The sequence below is a fragment of the Diplodia corticola genome (genome assembly GCF_001883845.1).
Source record: "Diplodia corticola strain CBS 112549 chromosome Unknown scaffold7, whole genome shotgun sequence".
In the NCBI taxonomy this organism is placed as follows: domain Eukaryota; kingdom Fungi; phylum Ascomycota; class Dothideomycetes; order Botryosphaeriales; family Botryosphaeriaceae; genus Diplodia; species Diplodia corticola.
The window spans coordinates 350,112-373,347 of record NW_017971486.1 but is presented as its reverse complement, the minus strand read 5'-3'; the positions used below and the strand labels follow the sequence as shown (position 1 = coordinate 373,347).

Below are 23,236 nucleotides of genomic sequence, written 5' to 3'. Positions count from 1 at the left end.
CATTTCATCGTATTAATATTGAAAATAGCCATCGCCATCTCATCCCGAGGTTTTTTCGATATGCCGTTTTGACTCATTTCCGCCACATTGAGTCCGGATGCGGCGGCTTGCTATAATCTCTGGTGCAGCTAATGAGGGCAGCTGGGTAAGATTTTGGGCCCAACTGCCTATCGCTCCTGGCCGCGTAGACTTCCCGTGCACGCAGTCTCAACCACGTGCCGCTGACATGGTTAGCCACATGCTTCCATGCTGCCGTGCAGCTTCGCTTGATAAGCTGTGTAATGCAGATGATGATGTGAAGAAGACAAACACGGGTGTTGAGTGGGGACGCGTGGTTGCAGACGCAGTGCATGCGAAAGAGCAGGCCACTGGTGAAGATCAGCCCGGCCTCTGCAAACTGGAGATCAACCCAAGTGTTCCGGCACCGGGGTGAGGAGTTCGCTTTACATGTCTGTTCTTTACATTTCACGCTTATGGAAAAGGTATTTGCAACTTTTGAGCGGGATAGAGAACCAGGCACAACCGCGGTTTCATTGGGTTAGTCAAGGCAGACGTTATAACTCTAATAAGCCAAACGGGCCATTCCCCTGCAATAATAATTCAGTCATCAGACAGACTGCTCTGGCTTGGATTACGCGAGCCAGAGGAGGGACAAACATCGACGGCCGACGGCGAGCGAGAAGTCGATCATCGACCGCATCGAGTAAGAAGCGAGCTGCGCGACCAAACTTCGGCGTCTCACCAATCCTTCCCAAGCTTCAACCACGAGCCAGAAGAATCATCGCTACTGCTGCTGCTGCTGCTGCTGCCCGACGAAAGCCCCCCTTCGCCACCGCCGGCAGCAAGCGCAAACGCGCCCAACACGGCCAAAAGCAGCACCGCAACCTGAAGCAGCCACCACACGTAACCGCCGCCACCCCCTTCCACGCGATCAATCCCCTCGCCACCCCTCGCCCCCTTGCTCCCCCCTCCTCCGACCACCCCACCACCACCATCACCACCGCTCCTCCCCCACGGCACCACCGCCCCCCTCCCCTCCCTCGCCCCCCACCCATCCCCCTCATCCCCGAGCACCTGCTCCGCCGTGACGCGGCTCCCCGCCAGACAGATGGGCACGCCGGTGCCGGGGTGGGTGCTCGCGCCGACAAAGTACAGGCCGCGGGCGCGGGGGTGGCGGGTCCCCGGGCGGAAGGACAGCACGTTGAAGAAGGAGTGGCCGAGGCCGAGGATGGCGCCGCGGTCGAGGTTGAAGGCGGCGCGCCAGTCGGGCGGCGCGTTGACGCGCTCGTGCGCGATGAGCGGCGCGAGGTCGGCGCCGGTGCGCGCGCGGACGGCGGCGAGGACGGCGGCGCGCGCGCGGGAGAGCATGGCGGGCCAGTCTTGCGGGGGGGTTGATGCGGCGGTGTCCGTCGTGGTCGTGGTCGTGGTCGTGGTCGTGGCGTCGGGCTCCGGGGTGAGGTGGCCGACGGGGACGAGGACGACGACGGCGTCTTTGCCGGGCGGCGCGGCGGCCGGGTCGATGCGCGAGGGGACGTTGAGGTAGAAGGAGGGCTCGGCGGGGATCTGGTGGTGCTTGAAGATGCTGTCGAAGCTGGCGCGGTACTCGTCGGCGAGGAAGATGTTGTGCGGGCCGAGCTCCGGGACGGCGCGCGAGAGCGACCAGTAGAAGGAGATGCTGCTGCACGAGGCGGGCCGCTTGGCGAGCGAGCGCGCGTACGCCGTCGGCGGGAGCAGGTTGTTGTAGGCGTAGACGAGGTCCGAGTTGTTGACCACGACGTCGGCCGGGATCGTCTCCCCCGAGGCGAGCACGACGCCCGTGGCTCGGCGGTGGTCGGGCGAGAGGGCGATGCTCGAGACGGGCGTGGATAGCCGGTAGGTTACGCCTAGACGCTCGCCGACTTTGACGAGTGCTTCGATGACCTGGGCACGATCAGAGTTCTGACGCTTTTGGCTGTTATCTCTCCCCCCAACTTGTGTACGGGAGCTCACCTTATGAAAGCCTCCCTCGGGATACCAGACACCTTCGGCCAACTCGGTGTATTGCAGCAGACTGTAGGTTCCGGGGGCTTCAAACGGACTCATCCCCATGTACATGCTCGCGAAGGTGAAGGCTCGTCTCAACCTTTCGGTCCAGAAGTACTTGGATGCCCTGCTGTAGATGCTTTCGAACGGATGCAATTCGATCAGGTGCTTGAGGAAGCTCGGCCGGGCCATGCTGAGCAGCGTGGTGAAGTTCCGCTTCAGGACGTGCGTCACGCTGAGCTCGTAATGGCGGTGCGCCTCGGCCAGGAAGGCCAAGTAGCGCTCGAAGCCGTCTTTGCCCTCCCATTTCTCAACCTCCTTCTTCATGCGGGCCAGGTCTGTGGACAGCTCGAAGCTGTGGCCGTCGCCAAACCAGAGGCGGTAGTTTGGCTCGCATTTGATGAGGTGCACGCCCTCGGCCTCGAGGGAGGTGCCTAGGTCTTGGAACGCCTCGGCGAATAGGTTCGGAAGGAGAAGCAACGATGGGCCCTGGTCGAATCGCTGAAGTACGCATCAGTGCGGTTCTTCTACGGATGATACGCGGAGGCGTACGTAGCCGTCGTGGTGGATCAGCGAGCACCTTCCACCGGTGAAGTCGTTCTTCTCAACGACCGTGACCGCGTAGCCGGCTTTCGCGAGACGCGCCGCGGTTGCGACGCCGCCTACGCCGGCACCTAAGTCGTTGGCTCCAGTTAGCTACCCGGCGAAAAGGCCATTGAGGAGCACGGCAGTCGGCATTAACGAACCGATAATCACTGCCGTCCTCTGGCGAACCTTCTCGGCCATTGTTGACAGTTTCTCGATGCTGGGAAGCTTGAGCAGGCAGTTATTGGGGCGGATAGCATTATTCTATAATCCATGACGTGACGTCTCATAGAGCCGGCTGGGGCCGACTAGCGCGCAAGCCAGGCCCGAAGCACAGACTGGCGCCGTCCCCACCGGCTCCCGGATCGCTGCAGGGATCATGTATTCAGCGGCACAGCAACCAGACTCAGAATTGGGCGAAATGTGGCCAGATAGTTGCATCATGTGGACGCGAGCCTAACAATGTGGGTATCTCCAAACCGGTGCAAATCAACACACTAGGTACTACACTTTATCCACTCCCATCAAGCACTGCTCTGGCTGAGTGCCTTCCATGCCACTATTATTCTCCGTAGCTTGGGCACCGTAGCCCTGCCCTCTCGCACCCTGTACCCTTCTTCCTTGATCACCCGCCCGATCTCCATGTAGCTTTCGACTGCCACACGCATCGGACCCCTGGCCTCGTCGGGAAGCTCTTCGATTGCATCTTTGGCATCCGCATATATGTGGAATGCGCGGTTGAGCAGTTGAAGTCGGAGGTCTTCCACTCGCGTGCCTTGAGGATTCTTGATTATGGCTACGGGTGTGAGTTCTTGTTCCGCAATCCAGTCCAACGGAATGTACACGCGCTGAATGCGCGCATCGACTGCAATATCTCGCGAGATGTTCACGTATTGCAAGGCGACGCCCATCCTCGACCCGGCCTTGATGAGGCGCTCTTTGGTCTCGGTGGATGCATCCGATGGCAAGTTGTGGAAGACCAGTTCCAGGATCGAATGTGCAACCGTGCCCGCAACGCGTTCTCCATACAGATCCAGGTCTGAGACCGTTTGAATGGGGTATTTCGACGTCTCGTCGCCAGCCGAGGCGAACGCAACATCCATTTCAAACCCGTCCAGCATGTCGTACAGGGGCTTGCTAGAGAGTCGCGAAGTAGGCAAAAATCCGAGGGCAGATTGAGCTTCAGCAGGAAACTTGATTTCGATGTAATCCTGAAGTAGGGCCTTCTCCTCCACGTCCATGTAGGAAAGGTCGAGATACATGCGGAGTTTGCGGATCCATTCTCGAGCCTCCTTGGAATCTGCAGCGTTGTCGACGAGATCGTCTGCTACGCGGCAGAAGGAGTACCTGCGCATCAATAAGCAACTAGCAGGTCGATTTTATGAGGTTAGGACCTTACAAGAGAATCAAATCAGCCCGAAGGCGGCCCTGGAATGTGCCACTTGCAATATAAAAGCTCCGGCTCTTCCGTCGAAGTCGGCCGACGGCTTCTCCGAGGGCATGAAGATAAGACTCGTCGTAGGAAGACGCAGGCTTTAGTAAAGCACGAACCAGGAGAGCTGGGGAGGGCAATGGCGGAATAGTGGGGAAAGTCTGCCGACATGTGAACAGGATGGCCAGCGCATTGTCAAATGCTATCAACCCGAAGACGATTAGGGTATTAGTAGTGAGGAAGAAAAAGGCTTCCCTAGAGGCCAAGTCAGTCTGGCTTTTTCAAAACGGCTGGAGACACTCACTCTATCTCCAAACCAGGCCACAGATGGAAGCCGAGTTTCGTACCCGTCTCGATGACCCACGTTCCACGCCTCAGAGCTAGGGTATCAACAACCCAGAGGTAGACAGTGGGCACCGCGATGGGCCAAAGCGAACTGGACCGGGGGATGCCAAGGATGCACTGATATGCGAGACTCCTACCTCAGATCAGCTTTGAAGTGTCGTTGAGAAGGTTGCAACAGCCTACCATAGGAGAAAAAGGAAGGGAAATGCCCAAAGTATGATCAATCCCATATATGTGCCACGACCCCCAGTCTTCACTGCGTACGCGCCGAGGCCAATGCCCGAGGCTAGTACAGTCTGGCCAGCCCATTGGTACCGTTTCCAGGATGGCCTCTTACCGGCTGGCGCCTTCAAATGCACCTGTTCGGTCCGTAGGTATATGGGAAAGAAGACGGGTTTGCCAAGCAGGAGATACAGTAAGGATGTGTTGTAGGTCTGGATGACAAAAAAGAAGACTTCTTCGGCAGGTATGCCCAGTAGCTTGGGCCCGACGATGACGGTGGCGGGGTAGGTCCATACTCGGGTGCGGATTAGATACGAGTCCCAGGGAATGGTGGAGACAACAGCAATCTGACCGAGTCAGAGAAAAACGGCCAATGGCTTGAGGCGCATACTGACGGTGACAAGAAAGAGGATTTTGTACACATCGAGACGAGTGAGCAACGGCCGGTACAGGAAAGTCAGGGCTACCGCAGGTGGGATGGTATATTTGAGGTGGCTTGCTGTGTGTTAGAAGCGAGCTGGGGGGTTGACTGCGAGCTTGGGACTTACACGAGGGCGTAGTCGTAACCCATTGCTCGCGACTAAGGCTTGAGGTGCTACCAGGCCATTCCCCGGAGGATGACGGCTCGCACTCGACGCAAGGTGAGGCCGAATGGCACAGCGTATGGCACGGGCGGCGGAGGCAGGCGCTGGTGCGGGAGTCAATGGCTTGCGGGCGGGCAGGGCGCAGAAGCGGCGATCGTCATGGTGTTGAGGACTGCGAGCACGCGGCTCTGGAACGGTCTCGGACGGAGGAAGGCGCTAAAGCGGCGCGAGGACCAGGGCGCGATTTTGGCGGAGGAGACAGGGGTGCCGGAGCTGCGGGCGGCAGGCGGAATGGGGCAGCTTCTCGTTCTGCTTCATTCTGACATCATCACCGTCCGCGGCAATCTGCAACGCCCTTCCCCGCCGCCGACTAGCCCGCCGTTGAGCTGCACTGGGAGCTTCATCACATGCCGTGTGCCACGCGCCTTCTATCCGCTCCCCGCCGCCCGTTGCCGCTGCCTGCCTGCCCGCTGCTCTTGTCGTCATGTCGCTCTCTGTACCCGCTCTCTGTCATCACGTCGCGGTAACACCACCCCAATGCTGGCCGCCCTCGCCGTGACCGGTTGAAAGCCAACGCCCGCCCCTCCGGCGTGGCTGTCAACATCCACAAACTACTACCAACATGCCGCAGCTTGCTGGTCCAAGGCGGGAGACGAGCTCGAGGAAGCATCCGTGCGTTGTCCCTCCTCAAAGAGGAAGCTGCCAGCTGACTCGGAAAAGATATCTCTCGGGAAACTATGCGCCCATCAAGCAGACCCGACAGTTGACGCCGTGCATCTACACCGGTTGCATTCCCGAGGACCTCGTTGGAGGACAATATGTCCGCAACGGAGGCAATCCCATCACCAACGAAGAGCTTGGCCGTGATGCCCATTGGTTTGATGGCGATGGCATGCTTGCTGGTGTGCTGTTCGAGCCCACTGATCATGGCCGAATCCAGCCCAAGTTTGTTGCTCAGTTCATCTTGACCGACGTGCTCTTGTCCACGCTGTCGAATCCGGCATTGAGATTCCCCATCCTGCCAAGCATTGCGACGCTGGTCAGCCCGCTGTCTTCACTCTTGACCATTCTACTGAGCATTCTGAGAACTGTCTTGCTGGTCATCCTCTCGCACTTGCCAGGCTCCCGCCAGGCCATCAAGAAGATTAGCGTCGCAAACACGGCAATCTACTACCATGACGGCCGCGCATTGGCGACGTGTGAGAGTGGCCCGCCGATCAGAGTCTCACTTCCTGACCTGAGCACCATCGGCTGGTTCAATGGTAGCTCGGCCGAGGGAGAGTCTGAGCGAAAGGTTGATGATGTCGGGTTTGGAGGAAATGGGCTGCTGAGCTTCATGAAAGAATGGACCACCGGCCATCCAAAAGTCGACCGGGTTACCGATGAGATGATTCTATATCATTGTACATTCGCCCCTCCGTACATCCATTACTCGGTTCTCTCAGCGACGAAAGATACCGCGCACGACGCACCATCCTCCTCGAAATTAATCAATATGCCGGTTTCTGGGGTTTCGGGTGGCAAAATGATGCATGATTTTGGTGTTTCACGGAGACACACAATCATCATGGACCTCCCTTTAACCTTGGATCCTCTGAACCTCATCAAGAACAAGCAAATCGTATCGTATGACCCCTCGGCGCCCTCCCGGTTTGGAGTTTTCCCACGACGAAACCCATCTAATGTCCACTGGTTCGAAACGGCGGCGTGCTGCATCTTCCACACGGCCAATGCTTGGGACTCTGAGGATAAATTTGGAGACACCCGCTCAGTCAACCTTCTTGCCTGCAGGCTTACATCAGCCGCACTTGTCTACAGTGCTGGTAACGTCCCAGTGCCCAAGGCTAAAAAAAGACCATCAGAAAGATGCGACAAACCGTCGTCTTACTTTGACAAACACGATTTCGATGGTACCGATGCCACTGCTGGAAACATCTCTTTGCCAGAGTCGAGCGGATTTGACGCTGCACCAGCTCTTGAGTCGCCTCTTCAAGGGGCTGAGCCTCCGATCCAACCGCTCATGCAGATGGAACCCCAACCAGAACCAGACTCAATCTCTTCATTGTTAGATGAGGAAGAACAATGTCGTCTATATTACTACTCGTTCATTCTTCCCTCTCGGTCCTCACCCCAGCGAATAGCAACACAACATGCTCTCTCCGCTGTTCCTCTTGAGTTTCCCACCGTCAATCCAGCTTACGCGATGCGGTTCGCTCGTTACGTCTACGGTTGTAGCCTTAGTTCCTCGTCTTTTGGCGCCGCTCTCGGCAAGGCCGCCAAAATTGATGTTCTGGTCAAACTGGATGTGCAGATCCTTATCGCACGTGGTCAACAGCGCCCTCCATCTCCTGTCACCGGCTGCGTGGATAGGCGGTCGGTATCCGAAGTGCTGGCCCAGCAAGATAAACTCGACGACCTGAGCGATCCAGTACGGTGTTTCAAGATGCCTAGCGGCTGGTATGCACAGGAGGCACGCTTCGTGGCAAAGCGGGGAGCCCACACTGAGGATGAAGGGTACTTACTCTTCTACGCGTTCGACGAGAATCAACTAAGCGAAGAGGGCGAGGCTGGAACGGACGCTGTCAGCGAGCTCTGGATCCTGGATGCGAGAAGTATGCAGGATGTAGTCGCCAAGATCAAGCTACCACAACGTGTTCCGTACGGGCTGCATGGAGAGTGGTTCGACGAGAGTCAGATCAGGGATCAACGGCCTTTCGAGAAAGCTAGAAGTGTAGATGGTGTGACGAAAGATGCAGGCGTAGAAAAAGGCCTATGGAGAGTATGGATGGGCGCAAGGAGGAAGATGGAACGGTGCTTGGCGTGAGCAGGAGCCTGGAAACAGGAAAACTGCTTTTGTTTTGGCATTGCCGTGGGCCGTGGGCCGTGGGCGGGAATGGCGATAACCTTATCACCCCGTTGTCTATACCTATGATCCTCACTCCTTACAGGGGATTTTTAATCGTAATACATATGATTCATCCTATCCGCCCCGACTGCTCAGCCCGTACATCCTTGATTGTCTGAGCCATTCTCCTTACGCCTTCAACCAGCTGCTCTTCCTCGAGCCAGGCCCAGCACAATCTTATCCCCATCTCGAAGCCGCCTTTCTGCCTTGCCCTTTCCGCACTTCCGGGATCGCCCTCTATTTTGAACATATCACCGAAAGCGAACTTACACTTGTGCTTGTCGCGCGCCACGGCTGCAAGCTTTTCAGCTGGAGGTAGGTCGGGTGGGAGCATCAGATAGGTGAAGAAACCGCCAGCGGATTCAGGATGCCTGAGACCTGGTTCTTCGTATTTCTTCCCAACGTCGATAACAACGCCGAGGGGCATCAGGTAATCCTTTATGGCGGACATAAGAGCATGGTAGCGACGCCGATAAGTGGGAACAAGGACCGTGTCAATGTGCTTTTGGAGTGCGCCAGTCGAGAGCATTTGGTGCACGAACATGGAGCTGAAGTGGGCCGGGTTACCCCCAGATCGGGTAGAGCCTCTGTGCATGTGTTCAGCCAAAGCGCGGTGCTCTGAAGAGCGGCAGAACTCACATAATCATCACCCGATCCACCACTGCTGGCGTGCTCTCCACCCAGCTCACCCGAATCCCCGGCGCAATGATCTTGGAAAAGCTCCCATTGCTCAGCGCGTTGCCCCATCGATCCTTGGGGCCTCCGTCCAGCACCCTGTCCACGTCCACGATCCTCGGCGGAAGTGGGCCCAGCTCCTCCACCGGCACGCCCTCCTCCACCGGCCACCTCAAGACATCGTACACGTCGTCCGTCACGACCAAGACGTCAAACTCCCTCGCCAGCCGCACGACCTGCTCCCTCCGCCGCAAGCTCATCGTCTTCGCGCTCGGGTTCGACCACGTCGGCACCATGTACAGCACGTGCTTGTACACCTTACACGGGCCGGACCCCGACCCCTTCTTCTTCGGCTCGCGCTCCCGCAAGCCCAGCCCGCCCCAGAACCCCGTCCCACTCCGCACCTCCTCTTCCACCCGCTCGATGCTGGCCCGCAAGAAACCGACATCGATGCCCTCCTCGTCCTCGGGCACACCGCGCATCCTACTTCTCCCACCATCCTCCCCATCATCCTCCCCATCCCCGCCAAACCCCGCATCCGCAAAAATCGGACACGCAAGAAAATACGTCGGCTCCACCATCCACACCGCGCGCGTATACCGCGCCGGGTCCGCCAGCCGCAGCACCGCGTTCAGCAGCGTGCCCGACGCGCCGTTGCCGACGCCGATGCGCGCCGCGGGGATGGCCAAAGGCGAGGCGTCGTCACCGTCGTCGTCGCCGTGGTGGTGGTAGTTGCGCGTCAGCCACGCGGCGATGCTGCGGCGCAGCGGCGCGTACCCGTGGCCTGGCCCGTAGTTGAGCGCGGCGGCCGAGGTCGAGGGCGAGCCGCCGCCGAGGAGGGGGGAGGCGCTGGCGAGGAGGGCGGAGGTGGGGTGGAGGGTGGGGCTGGGCCAGCCGAGTTGGAGGTCGATGGGGGCGCGCATGGTGGGGTGGTGGGGAGGGGAGGGAGGGGAGAGGGGGTGGTTTGTTGGTGTGTGTGTGTGTGGTTTTTTTCTTGTTTCTTTTCGTTTTGTTTTTTTTGGTGGGGAGGGTTTGGTTTGTGTGTGTGTGTTTGGAGGAGGATGGGGGGAGGCCGGAGGTTTGATTGATAGATGGTGGGGATCGTCGGGGAGCAGCGGGGTTGCGGACGGTCGCGGGTGATAGCACGTCATTCCTTGCCCACTCTTGGCTGGCGCGGTTTGAGACCGCAAATTTGTACGGATGGTGAAATATTTGTCTCTGGACAGATGTTCGTATGGCGCTTGGTCATCTGGATGCTGACTGTCTTCAAATTCGGATTGTGTATGTACCAGTTTCGCAGCCAAAGCCGTTGCTCTCCATCACCGGATAGGGTGTTGCATCATGGACGGCCGCTCAATCACTGGAAACACAAAACCAATGACAAGAGCGCAGATCACGCGCGTTCCCATCCCTCCGATTGAGAAAGAACATACAGTTCTGGTTATGTCAGATATCCGCCACGTCAAGCGTGCGCAAACTGTGAGCGGTTCTGCTGACAGTGCATGCTTGCTTCAAGCATCCTGGACTAGCGGCTGCGAATCCCTGTTCTGAGTAAATCATGGCACATTTGTGATCTTGATGTATGTTGGTGAGCTTGAAATGCGACGTCGCTGAAGCAACTGCCGTATATTCTGCTCCCGCCAGTGCCGTACTTCGAGAGAACGGGTCGGGTGGTAAAGATAGAATACGGACAATCAAAAAAAAAACAAGAAAAAAAAACGCAGCTTGTAAGTCTCAAATCATTTGTCGTTTTCCTCTCACTATGGTGAAGAATCCATGCTGGTAGCATGTTTAAATTCTCTCAACCCGGCCAATTCTTCCAAAGCCAGAAAGTCTGAACAAGCCTTGGAAAGAATCCTCTTTAGCCCTGGTAAGAGGCTGTTCTACCCTTGAGACTGGCTAATCCGCAATTTACATTCAAGGTATTCATCATGAGCGACCAGTGGGACAAACATCCCGCTCATCCTAAGGCTGAAGGTGCCATAACGACCATGCCAGTCTTGTTGCCAAAGAAGACGGCTCGAATAGACGAACATCATGGATCTCCCTCTCCAGTTTCCAGCCAAGTTTCGTTCGAGAGTGAATCTCGGAGCCTTGATTCCGATTCGCTTCCCCAAGGATCGTCAACTAAAGCTCGTCCTCTTTCTCGGACGGCCAGCGGAATGATCAATGGTGCTGTCCTTTCAACTGACAGCATTGAACATGAGGATACCGGTATGTCGATCAACTCAACTCTTGGCAAGTGCTTTGAAGTCCTTGAGAAGCCCTCCAGGGTTTGCAAGCATTCCATCTCGTACTTCTCGATCAACCCCAAAAAAGAAGTCAAGAACAAAATTCTGAGGCGCCGCCTGCTGCTCAAGGTTCTGGAACTACTTACGAGTAACGGTGACTCCAAGCCTGTTGTCGATGGGCTCGACACCATTTACTCCATGGAACCAGTACACCATAAGCTGCAGGCTGCGCCGTCTGAAACGTTTTTCGACATCACAGATCAGTCAAAGCCTACGGGAGAATCGACCAGCTATCGAGTTCGAGTATCTCGGCAACGGGACATCAAGTTCGACGATGTCGCAGTATCCATGACGAATGGCAAGTGCAGCGGTGGTAGCGAATCCCCTACGAAGAACTACGTCCGCGCCCTGAATGCCTTGCTACAATCCATTCTGAGCCAGCAAAAGGAATGGTTCTGCGTCAACAAGAACCTGTGCCTTTCCAAGGAAGTTATGGGCAAAGATGTTGAAGCCAAACCTCAGAAAAGAAGGGCCAAGACCAGCCAACACATTCAGCACGTCAAACTCCACGATGGCATGAGTTTCTCCATCGATATCTTCGAAAGGAAGTGTGGTTTTGATTCGAGATCCAAGGGCTTGCCTTGGAAGCTTTCACTGACCATCAGCCCTCGTCCAACGTTGTTTGTGGAGGCCTGTAATCTTGGGACTCTCTACAGAGATTACCTCAAGGCACAGGAAGACAATTTCCAAGGAGACGGCGATGACAGGAAAAGTGCTCTTTACTCATTCATCAAGAAGCTGGATGTTACTGTGGGCTACACGCCATCTTTCGGTAACAATGAGCCTGTCCACATCAAGCAGCCGCAGACGCCGGATGACCTCCCCAGCGACACTCGACGACGCAGGGTTGTGTCCGTTGGTAGAATTGCGACGGAACAGAAGTTTAAGCTTGAGAAAAGTGGCATGGCTCCAGAGGACGTCTCTGTGAGTCAGTACTTTAAAATGTGTAAGTACGTAAGGAACCCATATGAATTGCGCTGACATATGGGTACAGACTATCATTACAAGCTCAGGTTTCCGAATCTTCCCGTAGTCAACATTGGGGCTAGCGCAAACGACATCTGCACGAATGATAGGAGAACGGAGGTTTGGGTCCCAATGGAATTGCTATGGGTTGAAGAGCAGCCAATATTCCACTTCCCTCCCCTACAGATGAAGGATGGGTTCGAAGCAATTGAAAGGGAATATGAGAACGCGGTTCGTAGTTTTGAGGCCAACCTCATCGACAAAAGCAGCAAGGTTGTGCAGGTCCTGAACCCCACAGTACTGAAGGTGAGTTCTGAGTCTGGACCCGTATGAATATTCTGACTGTATCAGGAACTCTTCGAGATCACCTTCAAGCCAGAAGCAGAGGCCTTCAAAGGCTACTTCGCTTTCTCTCCGTCTGAGAGCTCTCAGAAGAAGCTCCAAATCAAGGCTCCAGAGTTCCCAAAATCTCCTCAGATGACCCGATTCTTGACTCTCAAACATGGAGTGGAGAAGCATACCGAGAAAGAGCAGGAGAGTATTCAGGAGGGATACGAGAGACTGCTCGAAGCTTTTCAAATGGAGGGGGGCCTATCCAGCAGACAGCAACCAGCTTATGACTACGACGTTTTCCAAGCAGTCCTTGAAAGTAACGGAAACATAGGATCATTCCTCACGCGGTTTTCCGCAGAAGGAGATCAGTTACTCTTTGTGGGACTTGAGGGGCCTAGGGAGGAACAGACTGATGTCCAAGCGAAGATCAGGCGTTGGTGCGATAAAAACAGCATCCCTACAGTCTTTTTTGACGTTCGGAAATTTCAGAAAACTATGAAGCACTGGGAGAGGGCTGACAAAGGGACTGATGTGCCCGGGATCAGGCACGCCACGGGATACGCCAGGGCGCTTCTCACGAAGTCTGTCCATAGATACACGCGTGGCATTCCGAGCACTCAAAAAGTCGATCCCACGGCGGTGGAATATCTCAGGAGCCTTCTGCCAAAGACAATGGTTGTTGGTGCATCTCTGGTCTCCAGCGGCATTGGTCCTTCAGATAATTTCCCGTCAGTTGCGGCGGTCACAACAAACCTGGATGACGACTTCGTCCGGTATCAGGGCCGATTCCGTCTTCAACTCCCCGAAGAGAAGGTAGGCCGAGTCCCCGTCAAGTTTGGAGGTCGCTGACATTGACTGTGCAGATAATCGCGAGCCTCAGCGACATGCTGAAGGACATGTTATTCGAATACGCGCAGAGGCATGATAATCGGCTACCGGAGTCGATTGTGTATTTCCGAGAAGGCGTTTCGGAAAACCACTTCGACATGGTCAGAAGCGACGAGATCCGCCAGATGGCGATGGCGTACGGTACGCTCTGCAAGGAGAAGCCAGAGCTCGCTGCACCGTATCTAACGCCAAAGATTACCTTCATCGCTTTATCGAAGCGTGCCAAACCTAGGTTCTTCCCTGACTATGGCGGGACCGACAAAGCAACAGACAAGAATTTGAAAGCGGGCATGGTTGTCGACGCCCCAGAGTTCCAGAGGACGGGTGTCAAAAGGCGGGAGTTTGACTTCCATCTCCAATCCCACTCGAACCGCTGCGACAGTGCCAAGCAGTGCGGATTTACCTCCAACACGCACTACTTTGTACTGCAGCACGAAAACGAGTGGGGCCTGGAAAGAATTGAAAGGATTGTAAGTTTACCCTTGGTCCAGTCCGAGTTGCCATGGTACTGATTTTCTTTCGCAGACGAACAAGCTTTGCCGCATCAATGCTGTGCCGGCAGCGGACTCTTACGTGGCTCCAGTCTACTATTCAGGGAAGATTTGCCAGAGGGCACGTTCTTACCTCCGGGCTCTTGCACCAGCAAACCATGCAAGCCTGTCGCACGAGCAAGTGATCCGAGAGGTTGAAGAGAGCGATGCCTGGCCGGAGTCGCATGTTTTGGGCAAGGAGATGTTCTGGCTTTGATTCCGAGGCCTCCCTGCTTTAGAACTCGCCCTTTGGTGGCTTAGGCCCTTGGTATTTTGCAACGGTTTTTCCTTTTCCATCCTCCTTTCATTGCTTTTTTTTCCTAGGTTGAGCTTTGGTATTCTGGACTGTTTAGCATAGAAAAGTGACAGAAAAAGAAGAAATCGATACTGAGCATGGGGCTGCAGACAAGTAAGATGTGAGATGGTGGGATGCAGCTGCAGACCGCCGTGTGGCGAGAGCGGAGAGCTTGGGTGTTGTTGAGTGTGAGACCCCGGAGCAGAGTGAAGAGTGAAAGCATGTTTCCGAGATGGAAAAGTGATGGTGTGTCGGAGGCAGACGGGACGGGATGACGCCGGCGATGGAAATAGCACGTGACAGGTCTCTGACGAGGCGGGAGCTCGGTCGGCGTGCATCACAACGTAGCTCCGACAGCAGCAACCTCAGCTTCGCACCCGCCCTCAACACCTCGCCATCGCCATCGCCCCCGCCACCCCCGAACCTGCACTCTGTAGGACCTCGCCGCTTCACCCATACCTCCTCGAACCCCTCCAGCTCCACGTCCACAACCATGTCGGGTGAGGTCCTCAAGGCCGAGAAGGACTTCACCAAGGAAGTCGACAAGGCGATCCCGGAAGCCGAGTCCCTTGCCAAGGTACTTTCGCTCTGCTCCCATCCAGCGCTGCCTATGCTGACCCCGCTGCCAGAGCAACCTTCAAGCCGCCATCGAAAAGCTCCTTGCGCTCGAGAAGCAGACCCGTCAAGTACATCTCGCCTAGCCCGCGCCGCCAAACGCGCCCGCCCGCTAACAGCCCGTAGTCCTCAGATCTCGCATCCACATCCCGCCTCATTGTCACCATTGTCACATTATGCAAGGATAAGGGAGAATGGGGTCAGTTGAACGAGCAGATCCTGCTGCTCTCCAAGAAGCATGGCCAGCTCAAACAGGCCGTCACCAAGATGGTTCAGGTTGTCATGGGCTTCTTGGACGCCGCACCGAACCTGGAGACGAAGCTCTCCGTCATCGAAACCCTGAGAACCGTCACCGAGGGCAAGGTGAGTGTCTCGGTGTTCCCTCTGCAATTCATCCACTGACACTGCTTGCAGATCTTCGTTGAAGTCGAGCGCGCCCGTGTCACCCGCATTCTTTCCGACATCAAGAAGCAGCAAGGCGACGTCAAGGCTGCTTGCGATATCCTGTGCGAGTTGCAAGTCGAAACCTTCGGTTCCATGACCCGTCGGGAGAAGACCGAGTTCATTCTTGAGCAGGTGGCGCTGTGCATAGAGAAGGGCGACTGGACCTCGGCCGGTATCCTGAGCCGGAAGATCAGCACAAGATACTTCGCGAGGAAGCCCAAGAAGTCCCCGGAGCAGCTGGAGAAGGAGCAAAAGGAACGCGAGGAGGCCGAGAAGAACAGGAGCGCTGACGACCCTCCGATCGAGCCGCTGGATGATGTCACCGACCTCAAGCTGCGCTACTACGAGCAGCAGATTCTCTTGGCCAAGCATGATGACAAGTATCTGGACGTGTGCAAGCACTACAGGCAAGTCTTGGACACTGAGGCCGTTGAGGAGGATTCAACGAAGCTCAAGGCGGTATGTGCACTCTATCACCTTCCGGGTCTCCGTCCTAACACTATCATCAGGTACTTCAACGCGTCATTTACTTCGTCATCCTCGCCCCCCACGACAACGAGCAATCCGACCTCCTCCACCGCATCCACCGCGACTCACGCAATGCACAAATACCCGTTGAGGCCCAGCTGCTTAAGCTGTTCACCATTCCGGAGCTCAACAGGTGGCCTGTCACTTCCGAGCAATTTGGCAAGCAGTTGTGCTCCACGGATATCTTCGACGCACAGGCTGGCCAGGATCCCAAGGCATACCAGCGTTGGCAGGACTTGCGGAAGCGTGTCATCGAGCACAACGTCCGGGTTGTGGCCAAGTACTACACGCGCATCCAGATTCCCCGCCTCACGCAGCTGCTTGATCTCTCCGAGGACGAGACTGAGAAGTACATTGCGGAGCTGGTCACTGCAAAGACCATCTACGCCAAGATCGATCGGCCGGCTCAGATTGTCAGCTTCGCCAAGCCCCGCGACGCTGACGATGTCCTCAACGAATGGAGTGGTAGCATGAAGAGCCTTTTGGGTCTACTCGAGCGCATTGATCACTTGATCACGAAGGAGGAGATGATGGCTAGGATTCAACCGACAAAGGTGGAGAAGGGAAAGACCAGCAAGGTGCACTAAACGACTGAAGACCAAAGGGTCTCTGGGTGCATGCTTTGATGACAACGTCGGAGTTCCGGTGGCTACGTTACGTCTAGATAAAACGAGCCGTCTATGTCTGGGCCATGCTCTGCAAAGGGGTGCGGAGCTGTAATATACCTCTAGATTCCGTCAATGCGAAGACCATGAAGTCTGATCCATCGTGACCGCGTCTATGTCTTGATTTCTATTGTCTTGCTGAATCAAAAAGGCACGTCCATATCCTCTACGCTCTCTTCCTTCTTCCCATTGCTTTCAGAATCGGCGAGGATTTGCCTTATAAAACCGACCAGAGCAGCAACATACTGCTTCTGGCTACTGGGCAGGAAGTGACCACCAGGGTGGTAGACGATCCTTCCTTCATGCTGTTCGCACGCGTGAGCCAGCCTCAAGCTCCGGGCCTCCTCGACGACCGTGTCCACGCTGCCCAGGAAATGCAGCATCGGGGTCTTGATCTTGGGATTGTAGAAGGCGTCGTACAGCGGGTTCTGCGCGGGCGCGAAGCCCGAGTACGACACGGCGAACTTGAGCGGCGGGTGCACGCCGTCGGCGCCGGCGAAGGCGTCGGGGAACGGCATGCCGCCCTTCTCGGCGGCCGCGTCGAACGCCGCCCTGCGGCCGGGCTCGAGCAGGCTCGCGACCATGCCGGCGGCGGCGCCGCCCTGCGAGAAGCCGACGACGCCGTCGAAGGGGCCCTCGTCCCGGAGCACCTGCGCGACGCGGGCGAGGCCGGCGTCCATGCCCTCGTAGACGAAGCCCTCGCCCTCGACGGGCACCCTGTCCGTCTCGACCTTGTCCTTGCGCGTCCACCAGCCGTAGGCCTCGGGCTCCTCCTCGTCGTCGTCCCCGGCCGCGTCGTCCTTCTTCACGCCGTCCGTGTCCCACGACGGGATCTGCGCGCGCGACAGCCGGATGGGGGCCGTCGGGTAGCTGAGCGAGACGCCGGCCGGGAACGCCTTGGCGAGGTTCTTCTCCAGGGCGCGCGTCTTGTTGCGGAAGAGAGGCCCCGTCTGCGTGTAGCCGTGCAGCATCAGGATCTTGACCGGCTTGGTGGGGTTCGCGGCGGCCATGGCGACGGTGGTGGAGCAGAAGAGTCGACGCGTGGTTGGGAATGAATTGATTGATAGGAGTGGTCTGATCAGGGTATCATGGCGCATAGCAAGGAAAGAAGAAAGTAGGAAGAAGAGAGGGGGAGGGGGAAGAAAAGAGCGATCGAGTCAGTCCAGGTGGTGGGCTCTCTTCCGATGCGCGGCCGACGGTGTCCGAGACGGGAGAGCGGAGCAGGCGCGCGCGATAAGCAGCGGTAGGGCTGGAGGCGGTGACGCGCGGCAGAAATTCGTCTCCGCCGAAATTTCCCAAGCTTGCCCGCCGTTGCGATTCGCTCGCGTCTACGATACCCGTCCAGCTCTGCCTGGCGTAGAGAACCCGACGACATGTTGACCGAAACCTTCCTCGCCTCGATTGGCACCACGAACAGGAAACCGGACACGTCTTCCGCCACCAAGGACGCCGGCATCTTTCTCCACGAGCACCAACCGCTTCTTGCGCAGCGCCATACTTTCAAGAAAAGTGCTTGCGCCCCGAATTGCGTTGCGGTTAGCCGGTCACACATTTTTGCTGCGCAGATAGACAAGGCTGTCGTGAACGTCTACAGTAGGGAAAAGGGAAACCAAGAGGCTACAGTCCCGTTCCCCGAGAGGATCACAAGTCTTGCGCTCGCGCTCGACCAGACCGTGTTGGTACTTGGTACAGAAGGTGGAAGAATAATACTGTGGGAGGTACGCTGGATGAGAGGAGAATTTGGTGCTTGGCCGGTTACTGACTTGCATTAGACGTGCACCGGTCGTTCGTTAACAGGCCCACAATCCCACCTCCAGCCCGTCAATGTGCTCGCCGTTGACCCGACTTCGAAATTTCTCCTCAGTGGTTCTTCCGACTCGAACATCCACGTCTGGTCAATACAGTCCCTCCTTTCATTCACCGCACCGGCAAATCCAACTCCGCTCCACACCTTGTCCAACCATCGTGGGGGCATCACCGCATTGGCTGTTGGTCACAGCACCTCCAGTGCGAATGTAGTCGTATCGGCGTCGAAGGACAACACTGCTATTGTCTGGGATTACCAGCAAAACAACCTTCTCGCAACCTACCTACTTGGCGACGCCCCCCTCGCCCTTGCCCTCGATGCGGCGGATCGCGGGTTTTTCGCAACATTTGAAGATGGCAGCATTCAGTACATAGACTTCTACGTCTCTGGAGATGGTGAGACACCGAACGGTGCCGTCGATTCTCTCCGCAACCCCGACACGTCCTACACACCCATTACGCCAGCACCCTCGACCCGGTGGCATCCCACAAATCAAGACCTCGGTGCAGCCCAGAGTATAACATTAAGCTGGGACGGCACAACAATTCTGACCGGCCACTCGACTGGGAAGATTGCAGCATGGTCACCTGTCGGATCAACGCATCTCAAGACGGTGCTCAACTCACTTCCCGGCCCTGTCACCAACATCTCCTTCCTCACGCCAACTGGATTCCCTACCCCCACCAACGAGCCCAAATACAAGGTTCACGCGATTGTAAAACCGCGTCTTGACCTCAAAGCACATGTCAGTGACGGAGAAGTCTCGAGCCCAGTGCCGGCAGCATATGCTTTCCATGCTCAGCTTGTCGACTCAATCTCGGGTGTGGGAGCTAGGAAAACAAGCAAAAAGAGTGCTTTTGAGGAAGCGTTGACACACACGAGCTTCCCGTCGGATATGCTGGAGCGCAGCCTTGCCGAATTAAATGTCTTTACTGGTTCCGGTCAAGCACATGCTGCGTCGGCGCCTCCAGTCGCTAATGGTGGGGAAGCAGATTTCATGGTTCTGGACACGAAGGAGGACGCGGGCTCGGAGGCAAATGAGGCTTTGGAGCGCGAGAATAAGGAGCTGCGTGAGCAGTTGGAGTCTCTTCAGCGGTTGCAGAAGGCTACGTTGAAACAGCTTGCAGAGCTGAAGGAGGAGAAGAAGAAGTCGAAGGGAACGGCAGTCCCAGCTGAGAAGGAGAAGGCAGACGAGAAGACTGAGAGGGAAAGAAGAAGTGAGAGAGTACGGCGAGCGGTGAAGAATTTGGGCGATTGAGAAGACAAAGTCATGTAAACATGGATACCAAATTTTTCTGTTACAGTGAATTCGACGAGAAAAAAGATGCGAAGGTGGACGATACCCGAAAAGTGTTACGAGAATCGACGACTGTTGGAATGTAATCGCTGCCAAGCGCAGGAAAAGCACGGGGAATGTTCAAGCTCGGGTCAAGAAGACCGATAGATACGCCACAATGCTTCTAAGGTCTTTGCTGAGGCGCGGAAGACCCCGGTCGTGCCACCCCAGATATTGATGCGCCGACCCACGGACCCGATAGGAGCCGGCAACGTGGCAAGGTCGGCCTTCTCATGATTTCTCACTAGCATTTCGTGAAGTGGACGTCTCGGTGGGTGATTTCTTTCCTTTTTCTCTTTCTTTTTCCTTTTTTGTCTCCTGGTTGGCAGAATTTCTGCAGTAAGAAGTTTATCATATCGCGCCGCCCCGCGCCGTCGGCTCGCCCGCGACAAGTGCCGATCAACTGGCCACCAATCAGGATGCTGCAAGCATCGGGCTGGATGCCTTGTCTGGCAAGTCAAGCTTTCGTTCTTATCATCCTCGAATGCAACAGGACGCGCACGTTTGAGCGCACCGTTGCAGTGCTTATCTCCATCACGCGCAAGTCCGCGCAACCATGACCGTGGGGATAGCTCTCGACGAGCTCTCCTGCCATGTGAGAGTATATCATGTCCGCGTGTCGCACACATCCGCTTCTCCAGGTCGTACAGGGCTGTTCCACAGGCTTTTCAGGGTACTTTGTTACCTTCTGCAGCTGACCTGCTCCCTTCGGCTTCAACATCTTGCACCGAGCAAGACAGCTACTGCCCGACATGGCCGAGTCCATAAGCGATGCTGACCGACCCAAGGTGGCAGACGAGAAGAGCGAGCCCGTCGTTGAGGGTCAGGATGTCGAGACCGGCCATCTACAAGAGCTGGAGGTCGATCTGGCCGAGGCGCTGAATGAGGGCAACAAGGAGATGGATCTGGATGCCGATCACTCACCATACCCCGAAGGTATGCTTGCACTATTCTACACTCGCAAACTCACCGCAATACGTATCGCTCTCACGTAGGCAGTTGGAGCCATCATCTGGACTTTCATTCAGATTGGTTGGCTTCGACTACCGACAAGACGGTGTCTGCTTGTGAATGTCACTGACTGATGGACCACAGTCCGTGGCGTTGTTCCGGAGGTCGACGATCCCAGTATTCCGGTGAACACTCTCCGCATGTGGATCATTGGCTATGCTTTCACCATGCTCGGCTGCGGCATCAACAACTTCTTTTCTTTGCGCTATCCGTCCGTCCATATCGTGTCTCTCGTGGCTGAACTGCTGGCCTACCCGTGTGGTGTTTTCCTGGCTCATGTTCTGCCCATCTGGACCGTCAATCTCGGCCCTCTCGGCAAGTGGTGCATCAATCCGGACCACCACTTCAACATCAAAGAGCACACCGTCATCACCATCATGTCCAATGTCTCAATCGGCTTTGGCAGCGCCGATGCCACCAACATCATTCAGGCGTATAGTAAATTCTACGGCTTCCCCATGCGTACCGGCCTCAACATCCTGATGGTTCTGTGCTGCCAACTTCTCGGATTCGGTGTTGCCGGTCTCTCCGCCCCCTGGCTGGTTACTCCCGCAAACATCATCTGGCCCGGTTCTCTGTCCATCTGCGCGTTGCTGAGCACCCTCCACTCGCGTGCCAATGTAATAGCCAATGGCTGGAGAATCACGCGTCTGCGCTTCTTCATGTACGTCATGGCGGGTGCCTTTGTGTGGTGGTGGTTCCCGGGCCTGATGTTTGTTGCGCTCTCTTACTTTACCTGGGTTTGCTGGATTGCTCCCAAGAACCGGATTGTCAATCACTTGTTTGGGATGCAGACGGGGCTTGGCCTGAGCCCCATCACCTTTGATTGGACCCAGATCGCGTACACAACCAATCCGCTACTGTCTCCATCTTGGGCGGCCCTGAATGTCTTTTTCGGTTTTGTCGGAGCCTTCTGGATCATCGTGCCGGCAATTTACTACACCAACACCTGGTGGACCGGCTATCTACCCCTGATGACTGCCGATGTCTATGACCGTACCGGCCAGGCTTACAATGTCACTAACTTGCTCAATGACGATGGCTCTTTCAACGCCGAAAAGTACGCCGAGTACTCGCCTCCGTACCTCGGAGCATCTTTCGCATTCGTCTACGGTCTTTCTTTTGCAGCCCTGACTTCGGTCCTTGTGCATATTGGTCTCTGGCACGGCAAGGATATTTGGCGAACTCTTCGCGTCGGTCAAAAGCTGGACATTCATGGCCGGTTGATGCAGGCATACAGAAAGACGCCGTGGTGGTGGTACGCTGTGGTCACCGCCCTCACCCTCGCCCTAGCCATCGTCATGGTCGAGGTCTATGACACACTACTTCCCGTCTATGGCGTCTTCCTCGGCCTATTAATCCCTGCCGTCTACATGATTCCATGCGGGATCATCCAAGGAATTACCAACGTCGACGCGCAGCAGCTCAACGTCCTCAGCGAATTCATTGGTGGTTACATGTTCCAAGGCAAGCCGCTGGCCAACATGATCTTCAAGACGCTCTCGCAGGACGTTGTCCAGCAAGGTCTCTTCTTCGCCCAAGACATGAAGCTCGGCCACTATATGAAGGTGTCGCCGCGTCTCGTTTTCGCTGCGCAGGGAAGTGCAACTGTGCTGGGCGCGCTGACCCAAGTCGGCGTCACCACTTGGATGCTGGGTAACATTGACGACATTTGCAGCGAGGATCAAGCAAGCGGCTTCACTTGTCCACAGGGCCGGACCGTTTTTTCTTCGTCCGTCATCTGGGGGTTGATCGGGCCTGCGCGTCTGTACAGTGTGGGCAAGATATATTCCGGCTTGCTCCATTTCTTTTGGATCGGCGCGCTCACGCCCTTGACTACATGGGCTGCGTGGAAATACACCAAGAAAGACTGTTTTAAGAAGATCCACTGGCCGTTGGTAAGAGTGGCGCCCTCCCCCAAAAATCCACCACCCCCCCTTTTCCTCAACCACCACCAACACCACAACATTTCCCATCGCCGTATAGGCTAATACAAGCTCTAGATATACGTCGGGACATCGTTGGTCCCGCCCTCGACCGGCATAAACTACTCTAGTTGGGCCGTTGTCAACTACATCTTCAACCACTGGATCAAGAGGAAGTTTTTTGCATGGTGGGCTAAATACAACTATGTGTTGGCTGCCGCTCTCGACACAGGCACAGCGCTCGCCGGCATCGTTATTTTCTTCTGCGTCACGTATCCCGGAGGTGTCTTCCCTGACTGGTGGGGCAACACTGTTTACTTACAGACGGCGGATGCCGACGGCGTGCCGTACTTGGACATGCCAGCACAAGGATATTTCGGCTATGCAAACGGGACATGGTCGTAGCACTCCGAACATCATAAGGCGGTGAGCGAGGCGAAGAAAAGTATTGAACAAAGAGTGATGGGAAGGGGTGGTGCGGTGTGGGCAGCTGAAGACCGTGTCCGGATATGCTTGTATGACCCGAAAGCCTACATCTGCATCCGGATGTTCTCTTCAGCTGCCCATGTAGACAAGCAGTCTCAATCCGTCGAACATGAAAGAGTTATTCGCAACAGTCACCGTGATTCGCGAAGTCGACGTGAATGACATTATCCCTGGTCAGATTTCTCTTGTGTATGCGAGTTCGACTCCTCCCTGAGCAAAGATTCTCTTGTGCAGGCGAATCCGACCCCCTCTTGAGTAGATTAGATGGAGAAAGCTCCCCGTTGTATGACTGGATATGCGCCGGTCGTCAAAGGGGGGAAAGGGTGAGAGGGGAGGCGGTAAAGGA

At 56.1% G+C, this 23,236-nt stretch overlaps 8 protein-coding genes across 8 annotated transcripts; 5 read left to right on the top strand and 3 right to left on the bottom strand.

Annotated features, from left to right (window-relative positions):
* Window positions 1-738: 738 nt before the first annotated feature.
* Window positions 739-5,177, bottom strand: BKCO1_7000113 (phytoene dehydrogenase; the record flags this gene model as incomplete). Its single annotated transcript, XM_020278556.1, has 10 exons — window positions 739-1,920; window positions 1,990-2,523; window positions 2,575-2,696; window positions 2,769-2,871; window positions 3,213-3,954; window positions 4,007-4,294; window positions 4,344-4,517; window positions 4,568-4,953; window positions 5,002-5,101; window positions 5,155-5,177. 10 exons carry the CDS (start codon window positions 5,175-5,177, stop codon window positions 739-741), a joined length of 3,654 nt encoding a protein of 1,217 aa, XP_020133490.1.
* A 635-nt stretch (window positions 5,178-5,812) lies between these two features.
* Window positions 5,813-8,014, top strand: BKCO1_7000112 (carotenoid oxygenase; the record flags this gene model as incomplete). Its single annotated transcript, XM_020278555.1, has 2 exons — window positions 5,813-5,862; window positions 5,911-8,014. The coding sequence occupies 2 exons, from the start codon at window positions 5,813-5,815 to the stop codon at window positions 8,012-8,014; spliced, it is 2,154 nt and encodes a 717-aa protein (XP_020133489.1).
* Window positions 8,015-8,165: 151 nt separating this feature from the next.
* BKCO1_7000111 (aminotransferase) lies at window positions 8,166-9,693 on the bottom strand (the record flags this gene model as incomplete). The annotated part of the gene is made up of 2 exons (XM_020278554.1): window positions 8,166-8,682; window positions 8,735-9,693. The coding sequence occupies 2 exons, from the start codon at window positions 9,691-9,693 to the stop codon at window positions 8,166-8,168; spliced, it is 1,476 nt and encodes a 491-aa protein (XP_020133536.1).
* Window positions 9,694-10,932: 1,239 nt separating this feature from the next.
* BKCO1_7000110 (rna interference and silencing protein) lies at window positions 10,933-13,995 on the top strand (the record flags this gene model as incomplete). Its single annotated transcript, XM_020278553.1, has 5 exons — window positions 10,933-12,007; window positions 12,056-12,333; window positions 12,379-13,173; window positions 13,224-13,718; window positions 13,774-13,995. 5 exons carry the CDS (start codon window positions 10,933-10,935, stop codon window positions 13,993-13,995), a joined length of 2,865 nt encoding a protein of 954 aa, XP_020133491.1.
* Window positions 13,996-14,566: 571 nt separating this feature from the next.
* On the top strand, window positions 14,567-16,247 carry BKCO1_7000109 (26s proteasome non-atpase regulatory subunit 12; the record flags this gene model as incomplete). The annotated part of the gene is made up of 5 exons (XM_020278551.1): window positions 14,567-14,650; window positions 14,703-14,759; window positions 14,815-15,051; window positions 15,103-15,591; window positions 15,642-16,247. 5 exons carry the CDS (start codon window positions 14,567-14,569, stop codon window positions 16,245-16,247), a joined length of 1,473 nt encoding a protein of 490 aa, XP_020133605.1.
* A 221-nt stretch (window positions 16,248-16,468) lies between these two features.
* On the bottom strand, window positions 16,469-17,335 carry BKCO1_7000108 (dihydrofolate reductase; the record flags this gene model as incomplete). The annotated part of the gene is made up of 1 exon (XM_020278550.1): window positions 16,469-17,335. The coding sequence occupies one exon, from the start codon at window positions 17,333-17,335 to the stop codon at window positions 16,469-16,471; it is 867 nt and encodes a 288-aa protein (XP_020133606.1).
* A 363-nt stretch (window positions 17,336-17,698) lies between these two features.
* BKCO1_7000107 (wd repeat protein) lies at window positions 17,699-19,390 on the top strand (the record flags this gene model as incomplete). Its single annotated transcript, XM_020278549.1, has 2 exons — window positions 17,699-18,043; window positions 18,098-19,390. The coding sequence occupies 2 exons, from the start codon at window positions 17,699-17,701 to the stop codon at window positions 19,388-19,390; spliced, it is 1,638 nt and encodes a 545-aa protein (XP_020133651.1).
* Window positions 19,391-20,220: 830 nt separating this feature from the next.
* BKCO1_7000106 (small oligopeptide opt family) lies at window positions 20,221-22,809 on the top strand (the record flags this gene model as incomplete). Its single annotated transcript, XM_020278548.1, has 3 exons — window positions 20,221-20,404; window positions 20,564-22,377; window positions 22,483-22,809. The coding sequence occupies 3 exons, from the start codon at window positions 20,221-20,223 to the stop codon at window positions 22,807-22,809; spliced, it is 2,325 nt and encodes a 774-aa protein (XP_020133652.1).
* Window positions 22,810-23,236: the final 427 nt, after the last annotated feature.